This window comes from Schistosoma haematobium, chromosome 5 (genome assembly GCF_000699445.3).
Source record: "Schistosoma haematobium chromosome 5, whole genome shotgun sequence".
Classification (NCBI taxonomy): Eukaryota; Metazoa; Platyhelminthes; class Trematoda; order Strigeidida; family Schistosomatidae; genus Schistosoma; species Schistosoma haematobium.
The window spans coordinates 15,249,396-15,269,299 of NC_067200.1; the positions used below are offsets into that span (position 1 = coordinate 15,249,396).

Consider the following 19,904-nt stretch of genomic DNA (forward strand, 5'->3'; position numbering starts at 1 on the left):
GAAATTATTAAAAGACGATGGAAATGGATGGGAGATACAATACGGAAATCACCACACTACATCACGAGGCAAACGCTAACTTGTAATCCTGAAGGGAAGAGGAAAAGTGGAAGGCCAAAAAGTACATTACGTCAGGAATTGTAAGCAGACATGAAAAGGATGCATAACAACTGGAAATAACTGGAAATAACAGCTGGAAATGATTTCGCAAGAGAGGGTTGTATGGAGAGTGTTGGTGGGAGGCCTCTGCTCTTCCACGAGGAATAACAGGCATAAGTAATTAAGTAAGTAATATCTTGTTCCGACAATCTAATTGTAGTGAGCTTATTTCGATAGGTATATGTTTTAACGTTTAACTGCATTTTATTAAAGGATACCACATGGAAAATGAAGCTAATATCGTAACTAAACAGCTTTAATCAACCTTGTAGCTGATTAAATATAACCTTTATATTCAACATATATTCTACACATTGATGAAATCACTAAAAGTAATATAAATTTATTGCACTAATCTATCATTTATGAAATAATAAAAACATAATGCAATTTACTATGTTTTCTTCTTTCTCTTTTCATTTCAACCCTAAATAAATAAATATCGTTATGAACAATTAAGATTTTATATTTGTTGAATGAACTTTTCATATGAACATAGATTGTTATGTAATCGAAAGATATTATGAATTAGGTGAACTAAAGAATAAGTAAAGACTAACCAGAATTCATTATTATCCAATTATAATTGTTATTCAAAAGTGAGGGGGAACGAGAGAGAAAGCAAAATAGTCAAAATAAAGTACGTAGAAAACCAGAACATCTAAAATTGTGAAGAATATTGTTTAATGAATATGTACAAGGGTACTTATTTCATCGAGTGTTACATTAAAAAATTGACTGAGAATCAAATGAAAATGAATATAAGCTATTTAATATTATTGACATTAATATCAATTTGTTTATCAGTTTTGAGTGATTGATTTCATTTCATTGATAGTACAGAAAATATGTTTTATTTGTGTGTAGAATGGAATGTTTTAGCTAAACCATATTTTACTGTTTTAGTTAAATAATCAAGAATTGATCTCCATGTAACTGCTAAATCATCCGACCATAAGCATTCTTCTTTTAAGACTGGTTCTATAGCACCCCATAATTGGTCCGAAACACTCTAAAACAAAGAACAAAAGTGAGAAAATAATGATGAGCCAGTGATTAATAACTTCATTAGCTAGATTTCTTTTTGTGTATCTAAACTTGATGGTGATAAAACGTAGATGTCAAAAATACTGGTTAAAATCTAAACCGCTTTAAGCACTTAACCAAACTAAATACCAGTGTAATGTCAAAATTTTTTAGATACATGCAGGTACGTTACTTCTTTTTTAACAATAGACTTCTGTCGTTTTTCTGAGAAAATCAAAAAGTAGAGAAAAAGTGTAGAGTTACAACATCGAAACCCATGAGCAATATGAATTATCAACAATACCAACATAAGATCCTCAATTTTCATGGTGAATATTATACTTATTTGAAAATGATTCAGAACTACTTGTAATAAACATGAATTATTACTGAGATAGTTACAGTTTCTAAGCTTAGATGTAAATTTTATGTTATTTTGTCTATGGTAATAATAAATGATTCCATTAGTTGAAATCATGAGTCAATTGAAGCTAGACCACGATGGAAAACCTGAGAGAACTGGACTGCCGTTTCGACCTAGTATGGGACTCCTGGGAAGTGCGCATCCATGACTCCACCCCCGCGAGATTCGAACACATGACCAATCAGTCTCGCGCGCGAGCGCCTAACTATTGGACCACTGAGCTGGCCAGCATCCAACGATGTTGATGTCTACCTTCAACCAATGATTCATATAATTTATAGAACTTTATTATACATTTGATTGGTTAGAAATTCGTTGTTATATATCGCTTACAAGCACATTTTGTACATACAGACAATCATGATATTGCTATGTATTCTTTCAAGCACCAAAATTATAAAAAGACTAGACTGAAGTATTTTTTTCTTTAGTAGTTATAGAGTTGATAATCAGATTACCAATTCCCTTTAGACTTCATTGGTTTACTTAATGGTTATTATAACAATAGTAATTTCAATCAGATACTGAAGCAATGAGTATCTAATCGTTAAATGTTCATTAAAAATTAAACTTTTGTCTTATTTATTAATGATTAATTTATTAAAAAACAATGATTTAGGACAAAAGTTAAATTCAACAAATGAATAGGTATGGATAAAATCTAATCAAAAATTTCATTTAACAATCGAATAACAGTAAGTGTTCTCAAATTCACTTGGTATTGTTTACTTAAATCTTCCCATTGATGTTTAGAACTGCAACTCATTAGTCTCATATTGGCATATGTACATACTGTGCGTATGGCGTTGATATTGACTTAATTCACAAGCACTATATGCAAAGATTAGTAGTGGCTAGCAGTGGAATCCAAGACACCCGTTTCGTTTTATTTGGGACTCTTGCGTTGGGTGTACCTGCATCCCAGAGTTGATGTTCATTCTGAACTCGAACCTAGTACCGTTCGCTTCAAACGCTACCGCGTTATCGACTTTGCTACTGAGTCCTGATAGCCACTTGCTTATGCAATGGGATGTTCTCTCTTACTTTTGTTTAAACGTGATGAAATGTTGAGCTTAATATTTCAAATTTCTATGTACGGATTTATATTTTATGATTTGTGTGAATATTCAGTAGAATATCCATTGAATTCATTGTTTCATATATGACTGACTAAATTTGTTTTTCAGTAAATAACCAAATAAACTCAGCTATACATGTAGCAATTCAGTTTACACCGCGTACTGATTAGAAAACCATTAAAAACCAAAGAGCAATGGCTAGTTGTTTCTTCCTATAACAAGACAAATAGGCGCTGTTAATCTACAGAATCAGTACAGATCTAGCTGAGAACCTTCAGTCTTGCTGCGACTCTTAACCCCTTATATACCGAGCTGGTTTCCAAAAGTTATATTCTCACCTGTAATTCATTCACGAAATTGTCAAACTATATTCTATTGGCTGTTGTAAATAACTGTCACACACCTGACGAAGGTGAACTCTACTAATCACTGTTTCTAATACGAAATGCTGAAATTTGATCCCGAAATTAGCTAGAAGTGAATAAAATGTATGTATTACTATAAGTGATTTCTGAAAATTGTTGGAATACATGATTAGTGATAGCTAGAATTATACGATTCATCTACAAACAAATTCTATTCGAATGTTCAACTATTGATATAGGCTGTTTTTAATTTTTCCGCTGTGATGAAGCAACGTCACTATAAATCCGCAACAAAACAATGTAAATGAAAAGCATTGCTATCTTTGTTTTCAAAATAAGTGGGGGAAAAATGTCAACTTACAGATACCAATGCAATTGTTGGAACGTATCGACAATGTTTTGATCCAATCATCATTAATTGTCTTTCAATATCATCAGTTTTAGGTAATCGAGTAATTAGTTTATCTACTACGCTTAATACGCGTAAACCATGAACTTGCATTGCTGGATCATGTTTTACATCAACGAATTTTCTCTTTCGAAATTCAGTGAATGCATCACGAAAGTCTGAATGTTGTTCAAATATGCTGAGTATAAAAAAGACAAATGCAAAACACTAATGAATCCTTCAGTTAAATTCTTGATGTAAAATTCAAAAAAAAACAACCAAGAATAAAACACTTCTGAATATTTGATAACTATTTATTGTCTACGTTTTTTAGTGAAGCTAGATCTGATAGAACTTGATATAAAATACAATTATTTACAATCATTTCAATATAAAATTGAATGTCTATGAACCCTTAATCTTTAATAGTGAGTAGTAAATATCAAGATACTTTGGTACGAGAATGCTGGTCGGCGGCCTATGCTCCGTTGGGAGTCACAGGTATGAGTAATTAAGTAAGTAAGTATCAGAACAAACAACATCACTTCAGTTGTTTTGTATATTCGTTTATATTATCAAAAATTGAAATCATTGTGTTGATTTTAACTACTCTTTTTGTTTCAAAAATTTACTAAAGACAATAGAACTAGAATAATGATTCAATGAACTGATTACATAACTATAAAGACAATGTGATCTTCATGAAAATTGATTCTGAATTGTGATCGTTTCCGGTGAATCAGAAAAAGTTTATTGATGTTGTCATTCATAGTTATCATAGCTGTTCAACAAAATTGATGCGTTTTTTCATAATGCAAACTAATTCATCTATTCGCAATCTGTTATATGGCTTGAAGGAATTAGAGTGATTATTTGACCATTTTCTTTGGAATTCATGTTTTTTTTTGTCAAAAAAACTAAAAGCTGATTAAGTTCTGACTTTTGTATAGTTGCTTTCAAACATCTATGAATGAAAAACATAATAAAATTGGTATTTAAAATAAGTTTCACCATTATACAACTGTGGTGTGTGCTACTTATATCGACATAAGTAATATAGTACGCTAGTCAGCAATGGAATGTCTCACAGCAGAAAGTCAAAATTATTGAGAAGAAACGAACGGAAATAGAAAGCAATTAGCATGGAAATTCAGGAACAATGGAGTGTGAGACGACTGACTGATATTTACAAAAGGCACAGTCAAGTTTGAGACAAATGATTGACATTTTGCAAGTTAAATAATCACAACCGTTCATTTAGTTAGCTGGTCTTCAGAATTTCGCAGTGATTCGCTTAATATTGGTATTCATAATTCCATGTTCATAGTCCATATTTTGAAGTCATAGCTCAAGATAAATTAAAATAGGAACTTTATAGAGTTTATTAGAATTAAAGACTTTTTATAGTAAAACTGAAGTGAACATAAACATGAGTGGGGACAATGAAATTTGTTTGAACAAAAAATTACAGTACATCTCACTAAAATCTGAGAACCATACAATGAACACTTAATTTGCAAAATATCAATCAAATGTCTCAAACTCGACTGTTCATTTTGCCAATATCAGTCTATCACTCCATTGTTCTTACATTTGCATGCCAATTGCTTTCCGATCCCGTTCTTTCCTTCTCGACCTGCTACTGAAATACATTCTATTGCTAACTATCGTTGTATACTACTTATGTGGATATAAGTAGCTCACACCACAAAAATTTTCGTCAATCGTATGTTTTGATATCAAATGATATCATATACTTTTGGTTCGTTTTTACAAGTGAGTTTTAAAAAATATATTCGGTTTGTAAAATCTTTGATTTACTCATTCAGTCGAAATATATGTTTACAAAAATGCCTGTTGTTAATTTATTGTGATCTAGTGGTCCAGAGGTTAATTGTTCGCGTACGAGACCGATAGATTCTGGGTCCGAATGTCGCGAGGCGGGATCGTGGATGCATACTATTGAGAAGTCTCACAATAGGACGAAACGGCCGTTCAGTGCTTCCAAGTTAACATTGTCAATGCAGAAATAATTAGATCCATAGTTAGAAAAAGCAAATCATCAAGTAAAACTGAAAATCCAGCTGTAAACTATCTCATTAATCAAAATGAATGAAGTGTGTATGATAAAAGCATTTTACTGAAATTCCATCATAGACTATTTCAATAAAATGATAACTTAAATAACACTAACATAGTTTACTCACGCAAAAATCAAACGAATAATGTAAAGTTTTACATTTCATTGTCATTCAAAAAAAAGGGAAAAAAAGAAAAAAGAAAGAGAAAAAAAGAAAAACAGCTTAACTTTGTAATGGTTTGTAACATTTTTATGGATGTAATCCATTCACGTATAGTTTCAACAAAATTTTTATCGTTTTAATTCATAGAACAATTCTAATTAATCACTTATTTATTTAGAATGTTTTATATAATGCATTTATCTCTGAGTGATCTTTGAAGAAAAATGTTAGAACTAGTTGGAGAAAATAGAAAAAAAACCTACGTATTAAAGTGCTGGAATTACATACTATTTAGCTTATAAATAATTAGAAAGTTTCTATGACACCTATCTTTTATCATTAGTAGATTATTCATGAGTGATTGTTTTCCATTATGTTATTCTACTGTAATTTTATCAATGTAATTTATGATATTGACTGTGAAAAAACTTATGTGTTTTCTTTTTTTTTGATGAGACTATAATTGATGGACGCTAAAGTGACCTTGAGAGTATTCACCTAATAACTAGAACTAAATGAGAGTTATAAACCAATGTGAGGAATCAGAATTACAATTTATAGTTGATGGTTAAGGTTAGGAATTAGATACAGGGTTTTCATCACGAACTGACATCAGCTATAATGCCAAAACTCCATTTATCCAAATGGATAAGTGAATTTCACACTAAATCCCAGACCTATTATCAGATGGTGGAGAAGATTTGTAGCTCAGGTAGATGATTTGGTGGAGTTTTGTTCTCTGGGCTCAGAGAACAGAACTCCACCGAGACCTATTATCTTGTACGTGATTGGTTCGTCCATAAATTATAGTCTCGGCGTACTTTTTTCTCAAAAAAATCACAATCATAAAGAATTATCAAACTGATGGTAATATGAATTGGTTGTAACAAAAATGTAATTGACAACCATGGAACATTGTATAGATGTTTCGTTTAATCATCGAACTCTTCAGCCTTATGTACACGTAATAAAGAGTAGTTTTGAAAGCAAGATGACTTATGGAACTATTTATTGGTAACCTAGTCCTATTAGATGGATGATGTTTAGTTCAGCAGTGTGAATATCGAACTATGAATAATTTTTAAAATCATTTTATGGATTATGATTGTTTATAATTTACTAATTACATACTAGATAAATGTATAGCTGTATTTTCATATTTTATTGACTATAATTTTCCAGCAAGCCTATTATTGAACTAAAATCTGAGCTAGAATAAAAGCATATGCTCTGGAACGACAACAGAAGGTTGTTTCTGCCTAATGAAATATAGAATATGTTAAGGCTCAGGAAACTAGGCAATAATCGAAGCATTACGACTGGTAAAACTCTTCCCCAAATACCGGTCAACCTGGATTCCTAATAATCTCTAATAGGTACCCCAAATGCAATGAAACGATTACCAGACTCGAGGTTCTTGAGCTCAGTTACTAACAGAGGCAGTGATTCAAACTCATGTGTCTTTTAATTCGGTACTGATCTGTTTATATCTTTTAGAGTTGGCTAGTAATAAAGACTAACATTCTAATTTCAAAAATAAACATAAACATCCTATCTTAACAATGACATATGTATATAGTGGTTCGGAAGCTTAATGAGTGACACTTCTGATCTTAGGTGAGTAAATAAATATTTTCGGTTAATATAAAATGTAAGTAGAATTAACTCATATCTTGAAACACTTGATACACTTATATACAACCAAGTACGTCAAATTTTACTGACTTCCAATTCCTACTCAGTATTTTGTGCGAATTTCATTTTTATCTGTAATGCAATTTCGATTCTTCAAGGCTCTTGGACATTTCCACTAATGTATTCTTACTGCTGTATATCACCTTAAGTCTTTATATTTAGTTATAATTGTTCAATTTATTTGAAAGCGGTTATTTGGAGATCGATGCTACCAAATTATATATATACGATTGACATTTCATTGAAACTTTACTTTAAAAAATGTGTAACTCATAGATGAATTACTTTTTTTCATTTTTGGATTTATAATTCTAAATAACAATCGGAAAATACGAGTAAAAAACAACTCCAAGTGAATTTAAACTTCACCACATTGCACATGCAAGTGGCTGTCATGAAAGAGTAGCTAAGTGGATAACTCAATGGTGTTTGAAGCCAACGGTACCAGGTCCAAGTCCTGGAGTGAACATCACCTGTGGGTGCAGGTAAATCCATCTGACGAGCCCCAAATAGGACGAAACGAGTGTCCTGAATTCCACTGCTAGCCACTATTTATCTTTGCATATAATGGTTGTGAGTTAAGGCTATATCGATGCAATCGCTCAGGATGCACATATGAAAACAAACGACTGTTCAATTGCAGTGCTAAATAGCGATGGCAAGATATAAGTAAGACAACACCACGTGATATTTAAATTAATTTTTAAGAAAACGATCGATTTATTTTGATACATTCGTCTTTCATCGTTTATGAAAAATTTGTCTTTTCATTAGTTGAGATCATGAGTCAATTGAAGCTGTATCACTATGGAAAAGCTGGAAGAACTAGACGGTCAGTTCGTCCTAATGTGAGACTCTTCAGCAGTGCGCTTCCACGATCCCGCCTCACGAGATTCGTATCCAGGACCTTTCCGTCTCTCATGTGATGTTTAAAAAAACAAACTTAATGTCTGTCATTTTCACCTCATATAAAGTTATTTAAGCTTTTTGTTCGAAAGCTAAATAGCCTTATAATGTATTTTCTTTACTGTCACACATTTGACCTTTTAAATATTGTGATATGGTTTGTATATATTTTGTTCAAATTCACAATTTTTTTTCTCTCAGTTAAGCAAATAATATTAAATAAATCAACGGGAAATATATGATTGTTATATCCCCTAAACCTTTTGAATATCTATTAACAAACATTTCGAATTCAAATCCGTAGAAAGAACTGTTATGGTCAAGGTAATAATTTTTTATTATTTATTTATTATTATTTATTTGAACACATAGATATTGGTACAAATGGGAGTCGAATACATATGCGCTACACAAATCTCATTTGATTTGTGGGAGGGCTATTATACTGCCCGGGTGCCCAAACCGAAACAGGTGGTTTACTTAGGAGGCCACACCCGTAGCCTACGATATAAAAGTCTAATCCACAAGGTATTGGAGCAACGTCAGGAGATGCAGTCACATAGTAGCTGTTGACAAATAATTGGTTCATGCGCTATTTGTTTATTCAGGATCCTGGAATACATGTGCACCATTGATTTGGAATGAGGGTTTTTCGACTCCCCTAGGTGAATCCTCCATATCTACTGACCCGGTTAAAGCACCGGATATTCGCTTTTTGTCCTCTCAATTTCGTAAACAACACCTGTGATGCGAGAAGGCAGTAAGTAGGACTTCCCTGGTAATGGTTCTATATATGTGGCCTTGTGAGAGCATTTGGAGAGGGAGAGCTGACTCTCCCCACTCTCGGCCGTGTTAGGGCATTTGGGGGGTTATCATTATTACTAGTGAATAATTAAAAAGCCTCATGATAACTTGTAAAAGTATCCCAGTTCAATAAACATGCTTACGTTTTGTTATAATGAATGATACTGATAAACACAAACAAACCAACAAAAAGTTCCAATGAATAAGCATAGACCCGATGGACAAGAAAGTAAACACACTTCGGAGGTAAGTAATTAATTCGAATCTCAATGAGAACATTAACTATGAGATACACATGAATCGACATAAATTGTCTAAAACATAATAATACACAGACCTTTAATTCCACTACTAAGTATAATCTATACACAATAAAAATTTCAATTATAATGTAATGTGAAATCATCCACTCATGATGTACATGCAGTAGTGAATATCTAAATCAAGAAAATACAAACCCATATAAATGTAAGATAAGTGTTAGATACATTAATTCTCGTATTATCTTTTTCTGTAAATCAGTAAAACATATTAAGGAGATTGGGAAGTTTATAATTTATGGACGAACCAATCACGTACAAGATAATAGGTCTCGGTGGAGTTCTGTTCTCTGAGCCCAGAGAACAAAACTCCACCAAATCATCTACCTGAGCTACAAATCTTCTCCACCATCTGATAATAGGTCTGGGATTTAGTGTGAAATTCACTTATCCATTTGGATAAATGGAGTTTTGGCATTATAGCTGATGTCAGTTCGTGATGAAAACCCTGTATCTAATTCCTAACCTTAACCATCAACTATAAATTGTAATTCTGATTCCTCACATTGGTTTATAACTCTCATTTAGTTCTAGTTATTAGGTGGACACTCTCAAGGTCAGTCTATCGTCGCTCATAGGTCGTCCAAAAATTTATTGTGTCATCAGGAAAATATTTCATAAAGTTATGGGGAGATGAGAGACTCCTTAAACGTTAGTACCCACAACCCTATCTGTAATTTATCCAAGTTATTTCAGATCTCTCAGTGAGTGTTTAGAAAACAGACTAATGAGTTTAGTTTCGGTGGTACACATTTTCCAATTTAAGCAATTCATAATATAACATAACGACCTCCCAGTAAAATTATACTGACAGGGAAATTCAAACGAAATAGCGATAAGTAAAGACAATATTTATAAACCAAACAAGTATTCCAACAAGTATAGTGGATCAAGCATACTTTCGAAATATAAAAACGTTATGATAACAATTAAATGTGAATAATTAGTGCATAATATTTAATGTAATTAAATTCACTTGGTGTTATTTTACTTGTATCTTCCCATTGATGTTTCGAACAGTCTCTTATTGGCATATGTACATCCTGTGAGGATTGTCTCGTTATTGCTTTGAGTCACAAGCTTTTTAAGCAAAGGTAGATAGTGGCTAGTAGTGGAATCCACACAGGATGCACATATGCTAACAAAACACTGATCAATTGAAGTCCTAAATAACAATGGAGAGATACAAGTAAAACAAGATCAAGTAAATTTCAACTTCAGCACAGTGCACAAGCAGATGGCTATCAGGAATGATTAGGTAAGTGGATAACGCAATGGTGTTTGAAGCGAACGGTACTGATTTCGAGTCACTGAGTGAACATTAACTCGGGTGTACAAGTACGAAAACTTTACCTATTACATACATGATATAAAGGTGTTTATTCTCTAACATTTTCATGTAGATACAAATAATGAATAAGTGGTTTGCGTTATTTTACTCCATTATTTTCCTCAATTTTACTGATTCATGTCTTTGGATTTGTTTCAGGTCTATTACGATCATTTATATGACAGATATTATTCAAACATAAACCATCTAAATTCACATAGTTATTCCTTAATTTTTTTACTTACGTATGACCACATGATAATGTTCACCTTGCTCGATTGTTTTGTTACAATGTATGATTTTTTTTAAAGAAACGACGATACCGAATATCTTCTGTATGAATCTCGTCTGTCAAAATGCCATCTTACTTATAAAGTTGAAATGATAAAATAATGTTATACGCTAAATTGCTTTGCAATAAAAAATCATTTTGGTTGCTAGTAGTCCAGTTACTGTTTTAATTTATTAATTACTCAAATAAAAAGAATTCCTATATAAAGATAAAAAGAGCTAACACCATATCCTGTAAACAGGTTTTTATGTCGTTATGATCATATGTTTCCCTTAGATACTAATTTTGTTTGTAAAAACAGTTAGTTTGTTTTTATGCGTGATGAGATTGAAATGCTCTCAAACATATTTATTATAAAAATAAATATGATATATGATGTCTGAGATAAGCATATTACCCAAGATCTATGGACCTCTGTGAACACCATTAGAAACAAAGTTTTGTGAAGATTATAATGTTTAAAAACTGTTCCCATCACTGACTGACTGAGAAGGTAATTAATGTTGCCTCTTTTGATTGGCTGTTTCAGCTAATTCACTCTGTGATTTACATTACTCTCATCTTATACTTCTTTCAAATTCAAACAATAACTGCTTGTTAACCAGTGGATAATATCAAGAATAATTTTTAAATTTCCATGCAGAATGTGTCTTTGATTAAATTCAATCCTTTCCGAAAAGAGATACTCGATGAACGAAAATAAATAGTCGATACGTATTAGTATGAATTTACTGACGATAGAAATACAAACTGATTTTAGTCTAATACTGAGTTCATGGTTTGTTATCGTTCAAAAGGTTTTCAAATTACTTCCAAACATCTATCTGATATTCTTTCAATGGCTTTTTTTAAAGTTTTGTGTTTGTATTCACTTTGTTCATAATTGATTAATTCTAAATATCCATTGTACATGTAGATTTGTAGAGCAATTGTATACTTCCTTTAAATTTGAGCATAAGTAAAAAGTGAAACATATATCAAATTTATTTATCGAAATCCTGTAAAATTTATGACATTTGTCAGGACGAAAAGTGAATATCCGGTGCTTTAACCGGGTCAGTAGATATGGAGGATTCACCTAGGGGAGTCGAAAAACCCTCATTCCAAATCAATGGTGCACATATATTCCAGGATCCTGAATAAACAAATAGCGCATGAACCAATTATTTGTCAACAGCTACTATGTGGCTGCATCTTTTAACGTTACTCCACCGCCTTATAGATTAGACCTTTATGTTGAAGGCTCCGGGTGTGACCCCCAAGTAGACCACCTGTTTCGGTTTGAGCACCTGGACAGTATCACTGCCCACACACAAACCAAGTGATTTTATGGTGCATATTTATTCAGTGCCACCTTTGTACTAATATTTATGTGTTCAAATAAACAAATAATAAATCAACAATCAACATAACTAATAAAGAAATCTAATCAGTATGAGATTATCAAAAAAAAGAATCTACAAATAAGTAGTGTAAGGTTTATATACATTTGTATAGGTCAAACATTTCTTTCATTTAAAATTCGGTTTCATTTAGAATGAACTGAATCAAATGAGATTATTCCGTTTCCTGTAAAACATCACTGAAACAATTACCTTCACCTTTAATGTTCATTCATGACATTTATATTCATTCAACTAGAAATAGTTGACATATTAAGTGTTCTTACATATTCATAAAAAGATATGACACTGAACGTTTATACACAATGGAGAACATTTCTAGCTAATAATATTATACCAAAAGAAAGTCGAGTGTTTTTTTGTAAGGAAAATGTGTAATTTCACAAAATAAAACAACTCGTTTTATCAGAAGGGGTTGTGTGGATATTATATTAATTTTAGTACCTGAGATCATGAGTCATTTGAAGTTAGACCACCATGAAAAATCTGGAAGCACTAGATTAGTTGAAGTTAGACATTAACACCTGCCAGGTCAGTGCTGTAGAGGTTAAGCGTTTGCACGCGAGACTGATAGGTTCTGCGAGTCGAGATCGTGGATGTGCAATGCTGAGAAGACCCACATTAGGACGAAATAGCCATCCAGTGCTTTCAGATTTTCATGGCAGTTTAGCTTCAATTGACTCATGATCTCAACTATCCAAAGAAACTCATTTTTTGTTACTCAGTTGATTTATCTTGTAAGCGAGTGGTCGAAGTTCCTGGATTTTAGTCCCGTGTGCAGGACCGTGACTATGAAGTGGTGAGGAGTCCCATACCAGAATGAAATACAATTGAAGTACTACCAGGTTTTCAATAGTAGTCTAAAGTTGATCAGTCTATGATCTCAATAAAAACTGGTGAGGTTGTAAACATGAAAAAATTTAATTTATCAATCTGAACGATCTCTATTCCGTAAGTAACAAACGAAGAGTGAGTCATAATATATGAGATTTTGTTAGATTTGATTGTAAAAAACTTAATAACTAATTCAATATGATTCTTTCTAAGTATAAAATTGAATAAACTTCAGTAGTATATTAAGTAGACCGACTATACTATACTAAATCGAATAGTAATGACGTATATTGATGAATAATCGGGTGATAAACAGTTAATATCTTGATTTATTTATAGTTTTATAAGTCATTGTTTGAAAGAAATGATTTTTTTTGTATCTTCCTATAGCAACTTTCTAAATTACATACACATCATTCATTTAATTCAAAATCTAATGTCAGGAATCAGATCAATCTTTATTTGATAAGGACAAAAATTATCGGAATTGTTAAAACCGCCATAAACGTTGTAGTGTGGCGTCGAGTCGCGTTTGACTATGGTCATCACTACAGGAAGACCACGTGCCAGTTAACCGATAAGATCCCCCTTAGGCCAAATATCAGAAGGCAGTTGATAGCTGTAGTCGAGATGTATTTGTTGACGATCTCGTGGTATCGAAAGGATACCGAGATAGTGCCAGGTTACAAGTGGGGTTACTGAGCGTAACCGAATTCGTGCAAGGTCACAATCAACGGAAGAATGTATGGTTTTAGTACCGTTCAACAAACAGGTACAGTAAAACAATCACTGGTACAATTAGTTATAATAATACATGTTTCCATTATACCAATCGCGTTCTCTTCATAAAAGTAGGTCACTACAAAGTATTGATATTAATTGTACTCTTCATTATTATTTCCTTTCAATAATAGTTTGAATAGTTTGGTGATACTATAATTTATGGATGACCTTTGAGCGATGCTAGACTGACCTTGAGAGTATTCACCTAATAACTATGACCATATAAGGGTTATGAAACATTGTGGGGGATTTGAATTATGATTTACAGTTGATGGTTAGGTTTAGGAATTAAATTTTGGGTTTTCATCACAAACTGTCATCAGCTATAATGCCAAAACTCCATTTATCCAAATGGATAAGTGAATTTTGCATTAAAATCCGAGACCTATTATGTTATACGTGATTGATTTGTCCATAAATTATAGTCTCGCCAACAGTTTTCTTAACATTGTTATTGATTTTCCTATAAATACACATCTTTTGGCAAAAGATTTGGGGTTGTTTTCTAATGATTTATGCCCTGATATTGATATAGTTTTTCATTGATTCGGCTACAATTTTTGTCGAGGTTAGTTTTCAGGTGTATTCATATTTATTGATTGTATGAGAATTAAAAGAAATTTGCTAGAGTTTTATTCTCTCTGACCAAACCATCCAGATCAGAGAATAAAACTCCAACAAAATCATCCACCTGAGCTATAAATCTTCCCCACCATCTCAAAGTAATTTACATTAATGATTGATTTCAGCTGGACAAACATTGGGAAGTATAGTTAAATAAATACTTTTTCTAACAAAATTGGTAATTTCATTTGTTATAGTAAATCAATATCTTGATAGTTATTTATGAATGTGAAATTTATGTGTTTCATTTGTAATTTATGTGTCACGTTAATCGTCAAGAAAAAAAACAACACTAAATGAAGAAGAATAAGAAATGAAGTGAGCCATTTACATTTCTACATAAATGATTGATAACTTGCTCTACCAACTTTGATCTTCATTAGTTGCTATTGACGTTTATCACGTCATTGTTTATTTATTTGAGACAACCAGTTATAACTAAAGTTCATAAAATAGGCCATTAGTCTATCTGGAGAATTTCGAATAGCTTGCATTTAACTGAAGTTTGTGCAAACATTGTTGTTCAGAAGAAGAATGTATGTTTGACGATTAAACCACCGAGATTGTACTAAAATGCTCCCTAATAACTTTACATTTCCACTATCTTAAAGCAAAGCGTACAAATATCCTAAGCATGATATTTCCCCATACTAAAATATAACAAAATCAGTAGTGAATCTACAGATGGTGTCGGACTGTCATGAAGTACAATATTGTTGGATATTGTTAGTTGTGTGTGGCATGTGAAAATATATTTAACTAATAAATATGCTGGTAAAAATCGATCTTAAATTCGACTTTATTCTTAAACCTTACGATCAATATTCATATTAAGTAAAAATAATTATGGTAATATTAGCTCTCATTGAAATAGTGTTCATCGCTTCAGTTTTTTATAGTTCGGAAAGTTGTTGCATAGCATTCTGTTACTATTCAACATACCCTACAATAGATAACGTAAACGTAAATAGCTGTAAAACAGTGTATTAAAGATATAACTGGTAAGATGTATTTTAAAAATTATATTATTCATCTAGTTGACTACTCAAACCCTTGGAAGATTGCTTCCAAAGAAAATAACTATGATATGTTAAAAGACTAATCATATTTTAAAGAATAAGTAATTAAACAAAACAACTACCTATTTCCTTCATCGGACTAAGAAATGATGTATGTTTAATTAATAACTTACCCAAGAAATGTAATCACACCAATTTTTTCAATATATTGTTTCACTAAACTCCAACTTGATTGTAATAAAAGTAATTCTTCATTAGTGAATGATGTTACAGTAATTAATGCTTTATCATGTTCATTTTCAATTAATGTTATATCATCTGGTACATCTTGTGTTAAATTTAATTTATTTACATTCGTTGATAAAATGGAACTTGACGCAGAATTTAAACTTATTATATTATTATTATTAGTTGATTGAAAATTGAGTTTCTTGGTGGATATAGACAAATCATGCATACTTTTATGTAAACTAGAATTTCTTGATAAAGTTAAATGTTGTTTAATACGTTTTTTAAAACTATTCAATAAACTATAACTAGAATCTTGTGATATAGATGGTTTTGTTGTTGTTGTTGGTGGTGGTGGTGGTAGTGGTGTTGTTACAGGTTCAACAATAGTTGGATTTGATGAAGGTATAGAAGAAGAGATTGAAGTTGATAATTTACTTTCTTCATATGTAATATTTATACTTGAAGATTTAATTGTACTTAATTCAACACAATCATGAAGAGATTTTACATCTTTCTCATTTGAATTATGTTTTATTATAGAATCTAATGATTGTGAACATTCAACAGTGATTATTTGATCATCATCCATATTATTAAATAGAAATTCTGACTTATTATGTAATTTGTTATCAATTACTTTACATATTTAGTCAATAATTTGTGCTAGATTTCCGGTTATTTCCAGGATCAAAATAGAAAAAAAAGATTATTATTCGTCTTTTATGTTAAATTTTGCATATTTAAAAAGAAGACAAAAACAATAGACAAGTCATTTTTATTAGACAGTTAACATTTTGATTGGTTAAACAGTTGGTAACAATTATGATTTGCCCAAAAATCATCCATTTAAGTAATATACTTTGTATATTTAAGTAATAAACAAAAATAACAAAAGTGAGAAAAAATGGGAAGATACAATTCGATTGGTTTATTTGTATTCATCTTCGTGAATATACACTTAGTGTGTGGAAAATCTTTCTTTTTGCTTTGTGACCGGGAAAATCACCGTAATTGTACATGTTGATCGTCAGATTCTAGAGCTAAGGTCAAATCATTTATTTTATATGAAAGAAAATAAACTGGGAAAAGCACAAGAATTTGAAAACACATAAATGAATTTTTAAGCAAAGATGGATAGCGGCTAGCAGTGGAATCAAGGACTCGTGTTTCGTTCTATTTACGACTCGTCAGATGGATGTACCTACATCCCAGAGTTGATGTTCACTCAGTGACTCGAAATCAGTACCGTTCGCTTCAAACACCATTGCGTTATCCACTTACCTAATCATTCCTGATAGCCATCTGCTTGTGCACTGTGCTGAAGTTGAAATTTACTTGATCTTGTTTTACTTGTATCTCTCCATTGTTATTTAGGACTTCAATTGATCAGTGTTTTGTTAGCATATCTGTCTCCATTTTTCGGCGTAATGTGTTCTTTGGTCTCCCTCTTTTCGTTCGGTCTGGAGGTTTCCATGTGAGAGCCTGCCTTGTGACGCAGTTGGGTGCTTTCCACAATGTGTGTCCAATCCACTTCCAGCGCTTCTTCCTAATTTCTTCTTCCTCTGGAATCTGGTTTGTTCTCTCCCACAAAAGCACTGGACGTAAATATAAAATGACTACTTTAGTAGAGTTTTATAATTTAATGTCTACAAATTGAATTTATTTAGCAGTATGAAAGAAAAACAGTATCTCATGCTACATATAGTACTTGTTGAGTAGGACTGACTTTTTAAATTTGTAAGATGACATTTAACTACTTTGTATATTCAAATATGCCTATCAATTATATGATTATTAATGAGCTAATTGAAACAAAGGAAATAGCTTACTGATTACCTATGGAAAGTAATGATGATGTATGGTTTAATAGTAAGTAGTATGATGTAGATCAAACAAAGGACTGTTGTCTGGACATCTTTAATGAACTCTCTTCAGTTACGTGTTACAGTTTAATCTAGTTACAAACTTGTTTTCACTGAAAATTCAAAAACTTTTAAATTGATAATAAAGCTTTTTCGACGTTCTACATTTTGCCCAAACTTTGATGAACCATGTTCTATGCTTCATCTGATCTATTACTGACTAGGATGTGCTGAATTCAAAACATTTTTATAATCAATCAACCATCAGAAAATCGAAGATTTCATAAAGGCAATCAACTCATTTTGACTAGTGAAAATAGTAGGAGCTTTATCACTCAAAACTAATGATTAAAGAAAAAAAGTGTTATCCTGAGATGTGAGAAAAAAATTTTGTGATTAGTTTTTTTTATAAAGCAATGAAAATAACCAATCAAGGAACTACCCATATAGAAATAGAGCACAAATTGATATCATACTCATAATGAACTATCTAAATTAACCAAAACTAAGGTAATCTTATCATTGAGTGCTTAATCATATTAGAGTAGATTACGTAATAGTATCAATGATAGTAATCAAAACAGTAATTATATCAGGAATTAGTTAAATCGATTAAAATGCTCAATAAACATATAGTATTTAGTGATAATCAGTCTCAGGTTATTAGTAAACTTTGATAAGATTCATACAGAAATAAATACAGTTACCGCATAACAAAAATAAATCAAACGTCAAAGAGAATTACAATTTTCATGGTTTATATCATGAAGGAGTCATCAGATAGTTGTTTTATCCTGCCTGGTATATGTCTATTCATTATTGTTCAAATCGAGGATATTCAGTCTCTTAGGTAGCGCTTAACTTCTAGACCACTGAGTCAACATCCAGTGGTGTATATGTCTGACTTCAATCATTTAGCGATGTTCAAGGATCATCTTCCACTTTCTGTGGTGAAACAATTCAACGAGCTCACTATATTGATATCAAAATCATTGACTGGAATAATCCCATTCACCTGGTGTTTAAATATTTTATTTTCACCGGTGGATGATGAAATATGTTCAAATATGAGAATTATATGACTATGCTCAAACATTCCTATCATATTCTAGGACAGGCATATAAACAATAGATTTTTGCGAAAATTTATTGCACTTTCACTCATTAAACCCACATCATTTATGTGTTATTTATAACTTTTGTATACAGCATGAAGATAAACATTGTCATATGCTGACATCATATGGTTTTCAGAAGTTTTTCCAGTTGTAATCAGTATGTAACCAAGTTATCTACGAACTATGGACATTTGCCGGAATTTATGTAATCTCATTGCATTGATGATTAATAAGCTCATTATTAAATCTTAGCAGCAATGACATTTAAGCAAAGATGGATAGTGGTTAGCAGTGAAATCCACGACGCGCGTTTCAACCTATTCGGGACTCGCCAGATGGATGTACTTGCAGCTATGTGAACAACGCGACGGCGTTTGAAGCGAACGGCACTAGGTTTGAGTCCCGAAGTGAACATCAACTCTGCGATGCAGGCACATCCATCTGAGGAAATGCGTGTCCTGGATTCCACTGCTAGCTACTATCTATCTTTACTTATAACGCTCGCGACTTAAGGCTATATCGAGGGAATCCGCACGTGATGTACATATGTCAACAAGAGACTGATCAATTGCAGTCCTAAATAAGAATTGGACGTTACAAGCAAAACAACACCAAGTGAAGTAATGACATTTAGTTTAAAGTAAACGGAAATAATAATAAAAATGCTGGATGTGAATAGTTAGTCATATCAATTTACTGATGAAAATTTATAGGAATATCACAGTTTATTGATAAAATAAGCCATTTATTTTGAAACTTTAACGAAATTGGTTATATTTTAGATGGTATTCATCATAAATTGACTTTATTTGGAATAATATTGAAACTGGAAACCCATGGACAATTTTCTCATCCTTCTAGGGCATCTTTTAAGAAATGCTCACTCATTAGTCTACCACTGATCGAATATATTTTAAATTCTGTTTTCTATTTTAGTCACATGACAAATGCTTTACTGTCATTCTAAACAACATTCATGACCCTTAATCTAAACAACAG

At 31.9% G+C, this 19,904-nt stretch overlaps 1 protein-coding gene across 1 annotated transcript; it reads right to left on the reverse strand.

Moving 5' to 3' along the window:
• Positions 1 to 1,012: 1,012 nt before the first annotated feature.
• Positions 1,013 to 16,640, reverse strand: MS3_00009229 (uncharacterized protein; the record flags this gene model as incomplete). Its single annotated transcript, XM_035734407.2, has 3 exons — positions 15,868 to 16,640; positions 3,415 to 3,640; positions 1,013 to 1,171 (listed from the first exon to the last, which is right to left on the reverse strand). Exons 1-3 carry the CDS (start codon positions 16,512 to 16,514, stop codon positions 1,013 to 1,015), a joined length of 1,032 nt encoding a protein of 343 aa, XP_035586186.1. The 5' UTR covers positions 16,515 to 16,640.
• Positions 16,641 to 19,904: the final 3,264 nt, after the last annotated feature.